The sequence below is a fragment of the Furipterus horrens genome, unplaced genomic scaffold, assembly GCF_987537825.1.
Source record: "Furipterus horrens unplaced genomic scaffold, mFurHor1.1.pri manual_scaffold_3, whole genome shotgun sequence".
Taxonomy (NCBI): Eukaryota; Metazoa; Chordata; class Mammalia; order Chiroptera; family Furipteridae; genus Furipterus; species Furipterus horrens.
The window spans coordinates 57,096,907-57,115,567 of record NW_028327173.1 but is presented as its reverse complement, the minus strand read 5'-3'; the positions used below and the strand labels follow the sequence as shown (position 1 = coordinate 57,115,567).

Below are 18,661 nucleotides of genomic sequence, written 5' to 3'. Positions count from 1 at the left end.
CAGTCCTCCCAGTCTGGTGAACTTAAATTCTTATTATAGCTTGCTGTTTATTTGCATGCTTTTTTCCTAGATGCCATCATCATTGTATTTCCTAGGAGCAGTTCTTTTCATGAAGGCTTTGTGCATTTTGCTTTCTGTTAACAGTTTCTGGCTAGAATAGCTTTGAGCATTTCACGTTAGATTTGTGCTTTCAGTAATCTCTGTGTAAGCTTAGTCAAAATGGAAAGTGAGACAAAAACTAGTTATATTTCATGTTCACAGGTCTCTTCATAATTTTTTATAGATTTTGAGAAAATTAGAGTTTGTAAGAGTGGTCAAAAAATGCATTCTGGAAAAAATACTTAAAATATTTTCAATATCTACTCCTTGTGAAATGGCATCAGACTGATATTTCTATATTCGACATAAGATTCATAGTGGCAATTTTAAAAATTAACTATTATCATTAACTTCTTTATTAATTCTCAGATGTTATATGCTGTGTAAAACACTACTCTTTTAGACATGCTTTTAACATCAAAACTTATATTTTATTGTAGTTGCCAGTTTGCCATAAGGAAGTTTCATTTATGAATCTTTACCAACTTATTATTATTATTATTATTCCTCTAAAGTTAATAGTGAATAAATGTTAAATTTGTTGAGATAAAGGGAAAAATGCATCATATTTAGAAGACTTCTAATAAACTCAGTTACCTATGTTAAAAATTAAACAGATGAACACATAGAACAAAAATTTTTGAAGGGGTTAGTACTTACTTTCAATTCATTATATAGAAATATATAATTGTAATGGATTCTATAAAAGTACAAAAGCATTAAGTTATGTAATTCTAACAATTTGTTATATTGAAAATTATGCTAAAATATCTCCATCTATTTGTTTCTTGAGCTTTTGTTTCTATTGTATTGTCATTTTTATCTAAATATTTGCAAATGTGATACATAATTGACAATTCTTTGAAATCTAAATATATAAACAAAATTATAAATAGTATGAGAATTTTGCTTTCTGTCCTCATACCTATAACAAGAATGATTTTTGGTCGAGGTCTAGTAGGATCAAAAACCTCATATTCTTCAATTAACTCCGCAGTCTCGGAGAGGTCCGTATCACTTTCTATGGAGAATTGATGGATTGGAGGGAGCCGATCATACCGCCGATATGGAAAGTTTGAATTTTCAGGCATTACTGCAAAAGAGTAAGATAACTTTGAAACGGAAAAAAAATAGCAGAACTAAACTTTTTTGCACTTAATTAGCAGGAAACATTTAAAAACTAATTAAGTTTGATTTTTTTCAACTTGAAGAAGACCCCATCTCATAAGTGGTCAGCAAGCTTTTTCTTACAGGCTCAGATATTCCATAATTTGCACTTTGAAGGTCATAGAGTCTTAGACTCATTTGGGCCACAGTAGTAAGAATGCAATCATAGAAAATATACAGGGTGGAGCAAAAGTAGGTTTACAGTTATTCACATGAAAAGTAACATCTAATTAATAAATGTTACAAGAATAAATGCTGTGTTGCACACATTCAACTGTAAACCTACTTTTGTCACACCCTATATAAACAGACGAATGTGCTTGTGTTCCAATAAAACTTTATTTATAAAAACAGGCAGTGAGCCAGAGTTGGCCCATGGGTCATGGTTTGCTAACCTTTGCCTGAATCCTTGGAACCTTCTTAAGTACTACCTAGTCTTGCTTGGTCATCTGTATACATTCTGATCTCTGCAAATGATACTCCTTAGACTTCTGTAATGCACAACAATCGCAAATTTCACAACCATATGTAGCTGCACAAGAAGTTAATGCTTATGCATAATGTATTTTATTTATTTAATAAATATAGATACACAATCGCTATGATCCTGGCACTCTAATGTAGTTCAGTGGAATGGCTTGGTGGCGTAATGCCCCAAAACTTAGGGTACTGTTATAAGACAGGTAGAAGGTAGCAAACAATTTCTACATTTAGAATATCTTTCAATATCAGTGAATTTTACTCTACCAATATCGATTATCATTAACCTCCTTGATTTATAAATGTAACTGTAAAGGTTTAAGTTTACATCCACAATGGCAGGAGTTCCGTGACTGGGTAGACCCATTGGGTTGGAGGGGTAGGAAAGGACTTGCAAAAGAGGCATGACCTGAACTTCGAAAGGCAAGTATGTCTCAGTTGGTGGAAACAAAACACAAAGACTCAGAGTCAGAAATACAAATGAAATATTCAAAAGGACCACAGGACAGAGCAGGGAAGCCCAAATCAGGCAGACAGTCTTAACCAGTTGTCAATATACAATTAATTCATGGCTCCTGCCTTCCTCACCCCGTGCGTCAGTATTCCAGGAAGCACAGAGAAGCCCTAAGGACCTGCACAAAGGAGACAGGAGGACATCTGGCCTCCCGTGAGGGAACTCCTGAATTTTCATGTGGCATAATGCTCATACCTTTTTCCAGGGTGTTGATCAGGTGGATATGTCCATTCTCTGTTTATATGATAAATGAGTTCACTGACTACTGTCCCACTGGACTCATGTTTGTTTCATAAAAGGAATGGAGTAGTCTGCAGATAACAGTGGATATCCTATCTGGGAAAATTCTGGGAAGGGCTATGTCAGGGAAGGCACTGACAACAGTATTCTTTTCTTTCTTGAAACTGAATTACTTCACCCAACACAGGGCAATACTAGGCATTGCCTTGGATTACTTCTTTCCCTTACTTTTCCCATTGACTTTATTTTATTTTTTAAGTTAATCTTTATTATATTTTTTCCATTGCCATTTAGTCCTCTTTACCCCACCCCAGTAATCACTACACTGTTGTCCATGACCATGAGTTCTTATTCCTTTTTGCTCAATCTATCCATCCCCTCACCTCCCCGCTCCCACTAGCTGTCATTTCTCCATCTATGAGTCTGTCTCTGTTTTGCTTGTTAGTTCAGTGTGTTCATTAGAGTCCACATATGAGTGAAAACATATGGTACTTATCTTTCTCTGACTGCCATGTTTCACTTAGCATAATATTCTCCAGAAGAAGAATCTTCTTTTTTATGGCTGAGTAGTATTCCACTGTGTAAATGTCCTATAGAATGTATGTTTCCAGGAATTTATTCATTTTGTCCAGATTGTCTTTTGTTGGCATATAACTGTTCATAATATTTACTTAAAACCCTTTGTAGTCCTTTGCTGTCAGTTGTTATTTCTCCTCTTTCATTTTCGATTTTATTTATTTGGGTCCTTTCTCTTTCTTTCTTGATGAATCTGGTTAAAGGTGTGTCAACCTTGCTTATCTTTTCAAAGAACCAGCTCTTGGATTCATTGATCTTTTGCATTGTTCGTTAGACTCTATTTCATTTATTTCTGCTCTAATCTTTATTATTTCCTTCCTTTTACTCACTTTGGGTTTTGTTTGTTGTTCTTTTTCAAGTTCCTTTAAGTGTGAAGTTAGATCATTCATTTGAACTTTTTCTTATTTTTTGAGATAGGCCTGTAATGCCATGAATTTCCCTCTTAGGATTGCTTTCCCAGTGTCCCACAGATTATGCATTGTTGTGTCCTCATTTTCATTTGTTTCAAGGTATCTTTTGATTTCTTCCTTGATCATGTTGTTGACCCATTCATTGTTTAATAACATGTTATTGAGCTTCCATGTCTGTATGTTTTTCAGTGTTCTTGTGATTGATTTCTAGTTTTATAGCATTGTGGTCAGAGAAGATGCTTGATATAATTTGTATCTTTTAAATTTATTGAGACTTCTTTTGTGTCCTAACATGGTTTGTCCTAGAAAATGTTCCATGTGTACTTGAAAAGTGTGTATATTCTGCTGCTTTGGGATGAAATGCTCTGAAGATATCAATTAAATCCATTTGATCTAGAGTGTTGTTTAAGGCTGCTGTCTCCTTGTTGATTTTTTGCCTGGAAGATCTATTCATTGAAGTCAATGGGGTGTTAAAATTCCCAACTATAACTGTATTTCTGTTGATCTCTCCCTTTATGTCCATCAAGATTTGCTTTACATATTTAGGTGCTCCTATGTTGGGTGCATAAAGGTTTACTAGGATTATATCTTCTTGTTGGATTGTTCCCTTTATCATTATGTAGAATCTTTCTTTGTCTCTTACTATAGCCTTGGTTTTAAAGTATAGTTTGTCATACTTAAGTATTGCTATCCCAGTTTTTTTCTTTTCCATTTGCATGAAATATATTTTTCAAATCCTTCATTTTTAGTCTGTGTATCTTCCAAGATGAGATAGATTTCTTGGATGCAGCATATATATGGGTCTTATTTTCTTATCCATTCAGCTACCTTCTGTCTTTTGGTCAAGCATTTAAGCCATTTACATTTAAGGTGATCATTGATAAATATGTATGTAGTGCCATTTTATTGTTAGACTGTTATCCTCTATTTTTTTCTTTCTTTTTCTTCTCCTCCTTCTTCTCCTTCTCCTTCTTCTTCTTGCAGGCCCTTTACATTTGTTGCAGTACTGATTTGGCATTAACAAACTCCTTTAGTTTTTTCTTGTCTGGGAAGCTCCTTATTTCTCTGATTTTAAATGATAGCCTTGCTGGGTAAAGTAGCCTTGGTTGTAGGTCCTTGCTTTTCATCATCTTGAATATTTCTTGCCACTCCCTTCTGGCCTGAAATGTTTCTGTTGCGTAATCAAAAGCCAGTCTAATTAGTGCTCCCTTGCAGGTAACTACCTGTTTTTCTCTTGTGACTTTTAGGGTTCTTTCCTTGTCTTTAAGCCTTGTCATTTTAATTATGATGTGTCTTGGTGTAGGCCTCTTTGGGTCCAACTTGTTGGGACTCTCTGAGCTTCCAGAACTTATGTGACTTTTTCCTTCACCAGATTAGGGAAGTTATTGGTCATTATTTCTTCAAATAGGGTCTTGATCCCTTGCTCACTCTCTTCTCCTTCTGGTATTCCCATGATGTGAGTGTTGTTATGTTTCACATTATCCAAAATGTTTCTTAAGCTCTCCTCATTTTTTAAAATTATTTTTCCCTTTTGCTGCTCAGTCTGGGTGTTTGTTTCCACCTTGTCTCCCAAAACACTAATTCTATCCTCTGCTTCATCTAACCTACTGTTTATTCCTTCCAGTGTATTATTTATTTCAGATATTGCATTCTTTTTTCCTGATTGGTCCTTCTTTATGGTTTCTGTGTATTTTTTCATGCTGTTAGTATCCTTATAATCATTACTCTAAACTCTTTATCTGATAACTCACTTGCCTCCATTTCATCTAGTTCTTCTGGAAAATTCACTTGTTCTTTCATTTGGGGTCTATTTCTTTGTCTTCCCATTTTGGCTGCTTTGTATTTTCCACCTCAGCTGTTCAACTGATCAGTTGTTGATCTAATCAAGTTGTAATCAGCAGCTTAGCTTGGCTTAAGCACCATGGGGTAGGGCAGAGTAATTCCTGCAGGTGGGGGGTATTGCTTCCCCCCAGTGATGCCATTTGGAGAAGAGGGCTCTGCCTGAGAGTAATGGCTCTTGCAGTATAGGTAGTGGCTATTACTTTAGTTTTCTCCCCAGATCCACCAACCCCAGACTCTCCTCAAGCATCTCTAGTCCACTCTGCCCTCCCTTTGCTGGCACCCAGGGTAAGTGGTTGCAAATCAAATATTGTGCTTTGGCCTTTAAGAGTTTCTTTGCGGCTCCAGCCCTCTCTCCCTATCCGACAGAAACCCTGCCACTTTCCGCTGCTGGATGTTATCCTGGTTCCTTTCCAGCTCTGGTGCTGTAGGCTGGGAAGCCCAGCTTGGGGTTTAGACCCTATATTTCTCGGGGGGAAGCCCCTGGCTGCTAAAATATCCCTTTGGCACTTCAGCTGCCACCTATGGGAGCCTAGCCAGCCCTGTCATGTCTCCTCTTCACCCCCTACCAGTCATGTTGTGGTGAAGTAATTTCTCCTGTCTGTCTGTGGTTATAATGCTTCTCTCCAGCTAGCATTCAGTTGGTTATGTTGGATGATTTCTCTGCAATTTAGCTGTAATTTCAGATTGATCCTGGGAGGAGGGTAGTGTAGTTTCCACTTACTCCTCTGCCATCTAGGATCCAATCCTACCCTACTCGCATTGATTTTAGCTCCAAAACATGTCACAAATCCACATCCATTACCAGAACTCCTCTCTAAGCCCCCATCATTTACCTGAACTACTATAATACAGTCTTGCAGGTCTGCCTGCTTACACACCATCCCCACAATTCATTGCCTAAAATGTTCTTCCTCTGTTGGTCCCACGGCTGACTGATTCCTGCCATTCACATCCCAGCTTAAATGTCACCTCATATAAAGGAGACTTTACTGATATTTTAATTTAAGTAGCCACCCAGTTAATTTCAAGGACATCACTTCAATAACGCTCTACACAGCATCTACCAATTCTCCATCTGAGAGGTCTCTTACTTCAGCATCTGAGAGGTGTCTCACTCATTCATTGTTTGTCATCTCCCATTGGAATATTAAGTTCCAGGACAGCAGAGACTTTACATAGCTGGAGCTCTGTAGCCCTGGGATCTAGAACTGTGCTTAGCTCAATGTCAGTCTCCAATATTTGTTGAATTAATAACAAAAAAAGAGCCTTGTTGAAATAGATGGTTCCCCATGGAGAAAAGCCAGAGGATGGGTAGGTACAGTGTTGCTAAAATGTGGAGGGTTTTGATACCAGAGTAAAGGTGTTTAGCTTTAATCTGGTAGAAGGCCAGGGGAGGTTTTTGTGGGAAGGGGTAGAAAAGTGACATGATGAGATATGAAAAGTTTTTAGGAAAATTACTCTGGTGGTGGTTAGAATGGATTTGAGTAGGGAGAGACTAGTAGCAGAAGTGATAGCAGCTAAGAGGCTGTTAAAATAATCCATGGGTAAGAAGTGAGTGACTAGACTAGAGGGGTAGTACAGGAAGTAGAAATGAATGACTAGATGTGAAGGGCATTGTTAGAATTGAGACAACAGAAATGAAAGGAGGTGACAGTTCAAAAGCAACTACCAAGTTTAAAGTCTAAAACAGCAAGGAACATATTGCATTTCATAGAGTATCCTTCTGCCCTCTCTTCTCTGTTCCAGAAATACTGAGCTTCTCTCAATCCTGTCTACATCATGCTTCTTCTCTACGTCAGGAACTTCTTTGTTCCCTAGTATACTTCAATCTCATACATCCTTCTCTAGCTAACACCCACTCGGCTTACTGTCTCTGAGTATCAGCATGTCACTTCTTCCAGGAAGTCTGTCTCAAACCTCAGCCTAGACTGGATCCATCCTCCTGATAAGATGATTAGTGCTGTAATATGTGACATTTCCTATAGCACCCATTGTGCCTCTAATTATATTTTTAGTGCCTGACTTCATTGCTAGACTGTAAACTCCATGGGGGCAGGTGACATGTTTATTCTTTCTTGGTGACTATGTGATCAGTCCTAAAAGAGTGTCTGACATATAGCACTCAATAAATGGAAAAGGAGAAGGAAGTGTTGGTTTTGAAGCAAATATGGCATGTTTGGATGTTTGGTTTTGGTTATGTTGAGTACAAGATGACAATGAGAGAGTCCAGAAAAGAAGCTCTATGTACGTTTGAAGTTAAGGGACTAGAACTCTTATTCATAAGCAATTATTTGTTCAACTGTATAGATATAGCCAAAAAAATAAAAAAAAGATGCTCATCTCACATTTATAGTAAAATTGGTTTAAAGAACTGCCATCCCAATTGATCTTTGTTTTTTTTTTTTTTTTAATCATATTTTTACTTAGGAATGTAATTTGCTTAAATGATTAAAATGTTCATTTCATGGAATATTTTTTCATGATAACTACATTATCAGCATAGCTATGTCAATATTTTACCAAGAATACATGAGCCACTTTTTATTCCTAGAGATAATCACAATGCTTTAAATTACTGTGAAGTTAGCAATTTTGTTGAATTTAAAACCTATTCCATAACTTACAGCTAAAACCTTCAAAGCACAAATGTGTAAAGCATTTCATTAAATAAAATGTTATTATTATAGGATAAATCATTGCCTGTCTTTTAGCATATATTCTAGAAAAAAGGACAATGTGATACAACATTCTTGTCACCATAGTACATAGAAAGGTTTTATTTGATGATTAATTAAAGGTCTGAGTGGGAATTCTGGTGAAGTATTAACAAGTATGGAGACTAAAGTTTACAAGCGATTTTAATTCTATGAAAGTTAAACCTACATTTTCCATTCCTGTTTTAGCTTCTCCTGCTAGATCAGGAATACAAACTAATAATCTATGGGCCCAACAGAGCCCCCTAGATGTATTTTGTTCATCTTAACATTTTTCCAAAATTTGTTTTTGCCTTTAGATAATGATTGTTCTCTCCAGTTCTGCCCTCTAGTTTGACTACAGTCTGCACCATTCCCTATTACACAATGACCTGCCTGGCTTCTATGTGTAATCAAGCCACATAACAGTATAAAATAGAGACAGATTTCATTGTGTTGCAAAACTGTCACTTTGTATACCCAGTCTGAGAGTGGCTTTTCAACTAAGAGAATGTCATAATCTTTTAGATTTAAATTTAAAAACATAAAGATTTCTTAAGACTAAATACAGTAATACCTGAAGTTTGTTAGTGCTTTAAGGTTTAGAAAGCAGTTAACCACATTTATCTCACTGATTTAATTAGGGCATGGGGAATGTATTTAGCACTGTGACAGAGTCTAACAGTATGACAACACACTGGGAAGTAACTTAGCCAGTTTGGAAATGTGTATGAACTCCTCAGACCCATGAAAATGTCTTGTTCACTGATGTGATAACTTCCTATGTGGTGTGCTGCAGCAGTAATTAGCTAAAGGTGCTGTCTTGAGCACCCAACACCAAATGACCTAGGGATGACTCCTGCGTGGACAGGGAAGGATTCTTCTCTTTGGAGATGTTTCTGAGCAAATGTTGTTTCTGTTTTCCTTCTCTGCTTGTGTTTCTTAAAAATTAACACATTTGACTTTCTCCCACGCAGCATTCAGATAAAATCTAAGTGGGTCATAACTAAATAAGATAAACTAAGATTTATTTCCCCTTGTATTTATTGCAAATAGAATAAGCTCAACTTCAAATTCTGTCTTCATAGCTGATATTTTTCATGGTACAATTTTTGAGAATGGTTTAAATTTGGAAAATATCATCATCTTGGCTACTGGAAAAGAATTAATTTAGTTTCCCCTAATTGAAACTGATTCCATTTTGCATGTAATATTATCCTCCACAATTTTATCCAGAGCCTACAAGGCTTGTTGGCTAATGCTGAACCACTAATTTTGATAAGCACATATTCCAGAAAGCCATCAGAATACCATGAATCTCCTCTAGGAAACTAGTTCTTAGTTTCACACTATTCATAAAAATTTTAAACATATTCATATCTTCTACTTCTTTTATAGCACCCAAGTGTCTAATCTAATGTATTGCATTCAGTAGCTGCTTAATAAAAATTCATGTTGAATTAACTGGTATAAACTTTACATGCATTTATGCAGATGCATTCATATCAACTCTCAATTTGGAACCATGTTAATAAATGAAGTCTCTTCCCAGCTAGCAATAACTATCAATTTTGTCTGTCACCTACTCATTTATTTGGAAATGTCTTATTTGCAATTTTAATAACAATTCATAGTTTGCAAACGCAATTTATTTCACAAGATAATGAAGTCAGTAATATAAAACTTCATTTATAATGAAGTACTGGGTAATAGTATGTAATTTTGTTTGTCTTACCATATAGGTGATTAGAATTAGTAGGAGAGAGAGATGAATCATGTTCCAGGGCCAAATATCCTACCAGGAGTTTGGAAACCTAATGAATTAAATCCTTGCCTACAGTCTATATGGAGAGCTGCTGTAACTATAAACTGTCTATTATTCTGCATATACATTACCAGTTCTTAGAAAGGATCTCCGTGACTGTCCTCCATTGAGCGGAGGTAAGGTCTTCTTTTCCTGGCTGACAAACGTATCCCATTTCACCTTGTCACAGCCGCCTAGTTCCTTTACTTTCTGTAAACAATTTTCCAAGTACTCTACTGGGTCTTCAGGCTTAGAACACATCAGTCCATTCAAAAGGCTCTGAAACACAACAAAATGAGCCCACATAGGTTTTAAAACCACCTCTGTTCAAATAGTGTACATCCCATCTCTAAATTCTGGGTTGTTTTGTTCTTTGCATTTGTCTTTTAACAATTAGAGTTGAAATTATGATCTGATTTATTAAGATAACTCCTTAAGTTTTTGACCAATTAGTTTTCAACCAAGCATTTTTGCTTTTTAAATAATTCAGGCAACTGAATTGTTTAAAATGGAACAACTCTATCAAAGTAAGGTAAAGTGCAGTGTGTAAAAATTCCCCAGTCGTAATTCCATTCCTGCCCATCCTTAAAGTCTCTAAGCCTCAGGTTTTTCCTGTGTAGAATGGAAGTAGTAATACCTACCTCAGAAGGTTTTCTTAAGGGCTAAAAATTTAATATTTATACAACATATTAAGTGCCTGGTCCATAAAAAGCGCTCAATAAATGTTGTTTTAGTTAATATTATCATTATAAGGAAATATCCCCCGAGTCCTCAGGGTGGCTTGTGGAGTCCTTCTTCTGTGTTCCATGGTACCCAGAAAAAAAATCTTACCTGTCATTTATATTGAAATAATTGGTTTATGTGTCAGTCTCCTCATGGAAACTATAAACTTTTCAACAACAGTGTGGGTTGTATTTATTTTTCAATCTCCAGCCCCTGACACTTGACTTGGCACATGGTAGGTGCATATTGAACAGTTTTCAACTTAGGAAAAATATTTCACTCAAAACGTAAAGTCTGAGACTCAAAAAATATTATTTGATATACAATGTCATGATTATATCCACTGAGGTTACAGAGCAGGGGAAAAAAGCATGATCCTATAATGCTTTTTCTGTTCCTGGTGTCTGATGTATCACATGTACTAGTTTCTAAAAATGCTACAAATTCGGAAATGCTGACTCCTGGGAACTGGACTGGTGCAAAATATTTTCCTTTAGAGTATTTCACGGAAAAATCATTTGAGATTATTATCACCAATGTACATTACTAATGGCACAAAACATACATCTTTGAAAAGCTGACATCTTTCCTAAATACAGTGTTTTTTTTTTTCTCACATTATTCTTGTGCAATTTGCTCAAAATGGTAGGCAATTCCTACTAGGTACATTTGTTCTCTGAAATCCTAAATAGTGTGGGCTATAGTGTTCAATCAAAAAAATTTCACCAGCAGATGGAAGGAAAAAATTAACTTGGGCATCCACATTCAGTTTGTGTGTCAAAATCTGTGTTACACACACACACACACACACACACATACACACGCTGCATTTAAATTCTCACATTCCTTTATGTTAACACAGTTAATTCTTTGGCAGTGCTTACTCTGTCTTTGCACTCAATAGCTTACCCAAAACACTCTCAACCCTATGCGGCATTATTATACCCATTTTATAGATTAAGAAATCATGGCTCAGAGAGGTTAGTGAGTTGATCCAGGTTTTTCATCTAGAAACTTGTAGGCCTGGGATTCCAACTCAATTTTTCTTATTCAAAAACCCACATACTCCCCTCTCTACATCTTACAAAAATATGATATGGGATGAAAAGAAAATGCCAGATTACATGTGCCCCATGCATGATCCAACTACAATATGAATCATCCACGATTTGGTCTTTTATTTATTTTTATCCTTATTATGGCCTAAGATGGTTAAACAGTCAATTAAGTTTTTTGTTTGCTTATTTGTTTACTGGAAAATGCACATTTCTAATCTCTTTAAGCAAAACTGATTCCCCACAGGGCATTGATTTTAGAATGCGGAGAATGAATTCTACTCCTTCATGGATAATTTAAATCCTTTCTTTTCGTAGCCAACCACCATCACAGATCCAAGATAATCAGCAAACATTGTTACTCAGTCTCTTTGAGTTCATTGTTTGATATCTAATTGTTAAACTTTGATACCTAGAAACTCTGTATACCTATACTTCGGTTTTTGAGACAGAAAATCCATTTTTGGAAACTTCAAGCATTTGGATTTGCTGTCTACACTCATCGCATGGAGAAGGGCCAGGTTTTCCTTCTGTTGCTGCTGTGCACAATACAGATTCTTTTTGCTGGAAGGCCTTTGGAGGCCACCAATGGTCTTCTTCCCTCTTCCATCGTCCAGGACTGCGCTGAGTACACCTTATTACTACATTTCTCTTAAGTGGTTTTACTGCCTTTTCTGGGTGTGAACTACTTTAAAATGTCCCATTCATACACAGAAAGAGAAGGAAAAGAAAGCTTAGCACCTGAACAACAACAACAAAATCCTGCCTTTACTTATGTGCACACAGAATGTAGATTTTCATGAACAAACTATTAAAATTCTCTGTGGTTACCTTCCACCAAGGAGGAAAAGCAGCACCCACATTTATTTATAAGCAGCACTTGACAATCAGGTGACTCTCCTGCAGATGTTTCTAGTTATTTTTTCAGGAGTGCAGGAATGAAATTGATCTCAGTAGTAGTTTTTATGACAAAAACCTTCAACTCTTCATCTCCATACTTTTTGAAAATTAAAAAAAAAGAAGTAAAATTCTTTACTGGAAGCCTACATATCCCCAGGACCTGTCCATACACAACACCTCTGGTTTATTTTCAAGCATGAATAACACACTTGCTAGGTTTGGGGTTTCACATGCCAGGCTTATGTTAAGGCAAGTGGTTTACCTGGAAATCTTGGCTTCAGATGGACCTAAAAACAGTGGCTTACAGAGCTGAACTAAAAATGAAGACCTGTCATTATGGAGGCCGATTTTAAAGATAATTTGGAAGAGACAAAATTCTTTTCCCGTGTTTTTTAAAAAATTCCTTTTAACAGAAGCAATCCCTCCAAACGGTAAAAAGGGCAACTCATGACCTTTAGTGAACTATATCAGTCTATAGTTATCTTTCGGAAATGCGGGGCAAGGTTTGCAGTGAATGGACTTCTCCTTTAAGGTCTCGCTCTTTCAAGCTTGGCTCTGTTCCATTCTTTTTCTTCTTCTTCCTTTTTTTTTAACCTAAGTAAATTTTTAAAATTCAAACACGGAGAGCAGGAAAAGGAAGCAAAACGACCCGCGACAGAGACTGTGGTTTGGAACTAACCAAGGCTCCTTTAGTTCCTCAAGCCTTCTCTTCCACATTCTCCAAGTGTCACCGGCCTGTCGCACCCCCCCCCCCCCACCCCCCGCCCCGCCCCAGCTCGTCCGGGTCCCCGCCCCGGCCCCGCGGCTTCCAGGTCCCTGGTGCAGATGCTGCTGTGATGCGGTCTGAAGACAGAGCAACAGGAGACCCGCCAGCCTCGCCGTCGCTCTCTGACCCGCATTCTCGGATGGGTTGGAGAGGGTTAGCGAAAGGTGCAGCCGGAGGCGACCAGGAGAACCCTCCCTTCCAAGGAGACGGCAAAACGTGCTCTGGAGTTCATTCACCGAAAGCGCAGAGCAGCGCTGGCTGCCTGCCACCCTGGAGGTAGCGCGGCACTAGAAGGGTTTAGATTTGTTTTTGCATCTTCATCCCTCTCTCCTCCAAGCTGTCCCTGGCCACGGCTGCTTTCGTGCACTCCCCCCCTTCACCGCGGGGACTCATGGGGTTAGGGCTCGAGACCCCTCAGTTTTAAGACCTGGGTCGCTCCTGGACGCCCACCTGGCCCGGCCCTCACCTCCAGAGAGCGCAGCCTGACGCTGCCGGTAGCCCACCCAGGGTGCCCACTTCCGAGCGGTGCAGCCTCCTCCCAAGACCCGCTAGAAGACTGAAACTTGATTTGGGAGGTGCAGGCTTCTGAACCCAGCCAAAGGACAAGGAAGGACCCCGACAACCCCCAGGAAAGGCAGCTACCCCCAGGAAAGCGGGAGGATGCGCTTCTTCTAGTCCCTTCACTTCCGTGCCCCGAGTCAGCAAGGTGGGACAGGGCGCGGCTCCCTCACCCCAACCTCCGAGATGCATTCCCCCGATCCACCCCATCCTCCGTCCCTCGGCCAGTCTTAGCCCCCTACCTCGAAAAGCTGAGGGATTTCCCTCCGGGCCAGATAGTCCTTGGCATCGTTGGTGTTCATGGTTGTGCCGCGCGTGCCTTGGGCGCAGGCCGGGAAGGCTTCTGGGCTGCGGCTACCTGGGCTAGGGCTGGCGGGGTGCTCGCTGAGCAAGGTGCAGCCCCTGTTCTCACGCGCAAACACGCTCAGCTCTGCCCTTCCAGGCCAGGTCCCCTCCGCCTCTCCCCAGGGGCTGTGGTCTCCGCGATCCCTCCTCCCCCACCTTGGTTCTGGCCCCTGCACCCCGGCTGCGGGCTTGGAGTAGCGGTTTCCCGGGCTCCCAGGCAGCGCGGCTGCCAGGGGAGGGGCGGAGCAGTGGAGGAGGGAGGACCGAGCGGCGGACGCCTCTCCCGCTCAGCACCCGGCGCTCTGCGCCTTCCCGAGCCCCGTCCGCCGCTGCGGTCAGCCACGCTGCGCGGGCGGGCGCCGGGTGCGGGGGTGGACATCCGCGCACGCCAGGGGCTCCCAGTCACACCGCTCCGTGTCCTTCTGGGACACAGCAGCCTGGGACCAGGTGACCAAAGGAACAGAGTCGGCGACCTTTTTATGTTCTCCGGACGTTCGTCTCCACATACGCCCATATACATCCCACCCACACCCCCACGGTTACTCATGCGTTCCTAAAGAACTCCCAGGAAGGAACCTAATTGTCACGGAATTTATTATTTATTCCTAAGATCACATGATTCATAATAGGAAGCTGAGGATAAAGAGGAAAGGGGGAATCGAAGTGTGGAATCCATCTCCTTAAGACGAGTTTTAGATCTTGTGTATTTCTGTCTTTCAGGAAAGTTTTGCTAGCTGGTTTCAATTTTTTTTTTTTTTATCCGTGTTACAAATCCTTACAGAGTTCAGTGTAAGGCCTTAGAGTGGCCTGAAATCTTTATTAAGGGAAGGTTTAGTAAGCAGCCAAGTAGTAAATTATCTCCATAGAGGGGAATGGGAAGGTAGAAGGTAAGAGTGGTTGATGGTGGAGAGCTGGAAACCGCTGACACTGGAAACGCGACTAGTAGGTGGGGTGGGTGGCTTCACTAATGGGATCTGAGGAGTGGGCCCTCAGAGCACCCCACGGCCAGGATGGGTGGGAGCATTAAGGCAGCAACGTAGGTAAAGGATTTTCTTACTACAGACCATTATCAAGGTGTAGCCATCTTCCCCCTGCCTCCCAAGATGACTCAGTCTCTTTATTAAGATATCTTTTCATTGACTGTTTGAAAAATGGTCCATGCCACCCTGATAATATGATTTTTTACTGTGTGCAATGCCTGATCCTGGGAGGGTGAGTGAGAGAAAAGGGGGCTCTGATAGGAACTGACCTCTGGGATCTGGCCAGAGGGAGAAGCTACACTGTACCTGTAACCAAAAGTTAGTGTCTTTTTCAAGTTCATTTTGCAGATGTTTCCTTGGTTCTATTTCTCCTTATGCAAACATCTGCTTCTCAAACCTCCACTATAGCTGTGTTTTTGTTTTACCCAAGGGAGGAAAGTGAAGAATTCATTGAATTTTGTAAAGTAAATGATGTTTTTCTGAACACTTGTGAAACCATGTGTCATATGATAATCTTAAATGAGGCAGGTGCTCCTGTTCCAGGAAAATTGGTCCCTGCCCTCAGAATATGTCACATCATGTACAGTCCCAACTTCCATTTCTTTAGTTGTGGTAGTAGTGAAAGCATTGTCTCTTCCCTACACAATAGTACTTGAAAAGTACCAGTGTCCATGGCACGAAGGCTTACTTTGTGAACAGGCACAGCTGACGTGAAGCACTTAAGACCGAAGAGACCACTTTCTGCAGGACCTTTCAAGGTCATCCTTTACAGAGAAGAACCTGGTAGAGCTCAGTTCACGTCCTCCCTCCTGAACGGACATGTGATTGTAAATGAACGTCAGTGTAGTCGAGCAAGAATGGCAACTTGCTTGTACAAAGAAAGTAGATAAGAAATACTACATTGCACTAAATATTCCAGGTGGCCTGAAAAACATAGTAACTGGAGATATGGCAGGTTTTCAGGTAGCCTTATGTACTCACAATCAGTACTTTTTGCTATGTTCCAGATGTATGAAAAGGGCAAGATGTTCATTATTACTTTTGCAAAGGGAGTGGTGGCCTGGCAGAGAAAGGATACATAATGTTTACAAACAAGGCTGATGGTTTGAAAGAGAGGAGGGAGAAATGACAAGGTACAACAAATATAGCCTTGTCATGGGAAAGCTGGCCCATTATTCCCTGATATGAATATATAAAGGGTTCATGGCCCTTTGCCCTTTGTTTACTTGGGGATGCATTCCTGCAAGTGCTAACAAATCGAGGTGGTTGCTTCATGTCTGGTGTCTCCACACACTCTCTTTTGCTTCCATTATCAGGAGAGTGTGCTGGGTTCTGAGATACAGCAGTGAATAAGACGGACATGATCCCTGTTGTCAAGGAACTCACATTCTACTGGAGAGTATATGTGAAAAGTGCAAATGGACAATAAGCAAGTAAAATGAATAAACCATCAGACAGAGATAAGTGAAAGGCAAATAAATAATTAAAAATGCCCCCCAAGACATAAGCAAGAACATATCAGATAGTGATAAATCTAAAGATGAAAATCAAACAGACTTAATTGTTGATTTGAAGCAAAGAGAGAATTCCGATTTGTTTCCTGAAAGTGGTAGAGGATGTGGGAATGGAGATAACCATTGGGACAATAACTAGAACTTTCCAAAGGTCCAGACATCCTAGAGGAAGAGGCTTTTGGTCAGAATGTTTCTCCTGATGACTCCTGAAGAGGAGTCACTGCTGACATACAAGCTATGTATGTCTCAGCAAAGGGCCTAACCTGCTCTGTCCCCATTAATCAAGTGTCTATGGGTAGGGATCATGGTCCATCCACACAAAGAAGGCTCAAGGGCTCTATGCCCAGGACAGCACTGCCCAAATCCCACAGATGGCTGGAGCCTATGCTTACACCCTCATCCACTTCTAAAAGGTATTTATGCTATCTATAATTTAACTAGGGCCAGTGTAACTATAGGAAATTTTAGCAATAAAGTGCAAAATGTTTCTCATGTTGCAGTTCCTTTCCCCAGGAGAGGAGCTTAATGGAATCAGCTGTAGGTACTGGTACAGTTGATAGTAATGATGTGATGACAGGTTTGGCCATAATACAAGGTAAAAATATGTTGTATGTTTGTTATGAGTCAAGCACTGTGATAAACACTTTATAAAATATATTACATATTTATATACTCATATGTCATTTTTAATTCTTAATCAGTCTGTAAGATATATCATTCTCATTATATGAAATAACAGACTCAAAGAGTCTTATTTCAAGATAATACTAATAGTGTCAGTCCAACTGCAAAACCCTATGCATCCTCATCTCTTAGGACAGCATCATCATAATGTTTTTCGAGTTTACAGAATCATGTAAGACTGTTATCTTTGTTCCTTTCAGTATTTTCTGAGGGTCCTTTCATTCTTCTTTTCCTGTTTCCTTACTTCCTTTTTATTTTTTTCAGCGGATGTCATTTTGTGTTTGGGTTGTGTGTGTTATTTAAAACAGAAGCACAACAAACCATGTATAAGAACAAGTTTAACTCAGTAGATTTTCTAATTGTTCAAAGTTTTTTTTCTGTTTGAAAGTTTTTGTTTGGTTCAGAGGATGAACGAACACAACATTTCTATTTATTGAATTCTTTAGTGTTGACATTTTCTCATTCAGCACAAAAATCAATATCACCCTCCTAATTATTCTGTTTCCCTCACTAATTGACAACCTACTGGGTCATATGTATATTCTGGGCAGTTTGTAAATATTTTGTTTACCTAGAAGAAAACTAAATATATAAGACCTTCCATATGTGTGTATATTGTCCTGATAAATATGCCCCTTGTTTACATGTATTCTTTTTAGAAGGGATTCCTGAGACATTTACTTTTTTTGTTAGTGTGGAGTGTGCACACTGGTATGTGAAACCTGGGGTAAATGCAGTCTGAAATAATAGTGTATAACACCATTCCTTAGACAAAGCAGAATTTCCCTATGCTCTATTTCCCCACACTGGCTGAATAGCCGAGGCAGAAACTTAAATTATGGGTATCAAAGACCTCTAGGAATTCTTGAATTAGATGGAGTTAGAGGTAAAAGATTTAAAACTCTCTCCTAATGCCTGAAAGCATTAGAAAACTTTTCAAGTATGTAATAATATACAGTAAGAATAGCTAATATTTGGAAAATACCATTATTTATTTATCTATTTATTAATTAGTACATTCATTAATCGAACAATTATGAAATAACCTTTTAGGTCTCAGGCCTGTGTTTGGAGTTGGGAATACAAACAACTCCAAACTGAAAGGGGTCACTATCTTTTAGGAAAAGATGGACTTGTAATAATTAAGTACAGATAAATGTAACAATATGGTTTAATAATATGATAGAAGTAGATATGTGGAGGAAGCTTGTTATGGTGGGGACACAAAGTTACATGACTCATATAAATACATATGTGGTAAAAAGCATTTAGAAAGTTTTAAAAATAGACTTTCTTTCAATGTTTCTTCAC

General features: G+C 39.2%; 1 protein-coding gene across 1 annotated transcript in view; it reads right to left on the bottom strand.

Annotated features, from left to right (window-relative positions):
* The window catches only part of AK5 (adenylate kinase 5), a 197,097-nt gene extending 182,627 nt beyond the window's left edge, over positions 1-14,470 (bottom strand). The window contains exons 1-3 of the mRNA XM_090269636.1: positions 14,070-14,470; positions 9,918-10,104; positions 1,025-1,192 (exon numbers count right to left, since the gene is read on the bottom strand). Of these exons, the coding sequence (XP_090125762.1) occupies positions 1,025-1,192; positions 9,918-10,104; positions 14,070-14,129 (415 nt within the window). The 5' untranslated portion in view covers positions 14,130-14,470. The remainder of the gene's footprint in view (positions 1-1,024; positions 1,193-9,917; positions 10,105-14,069) is intronic.
* Positions 14,471-18,661: the final 4,191 nt, after the last annotated feature.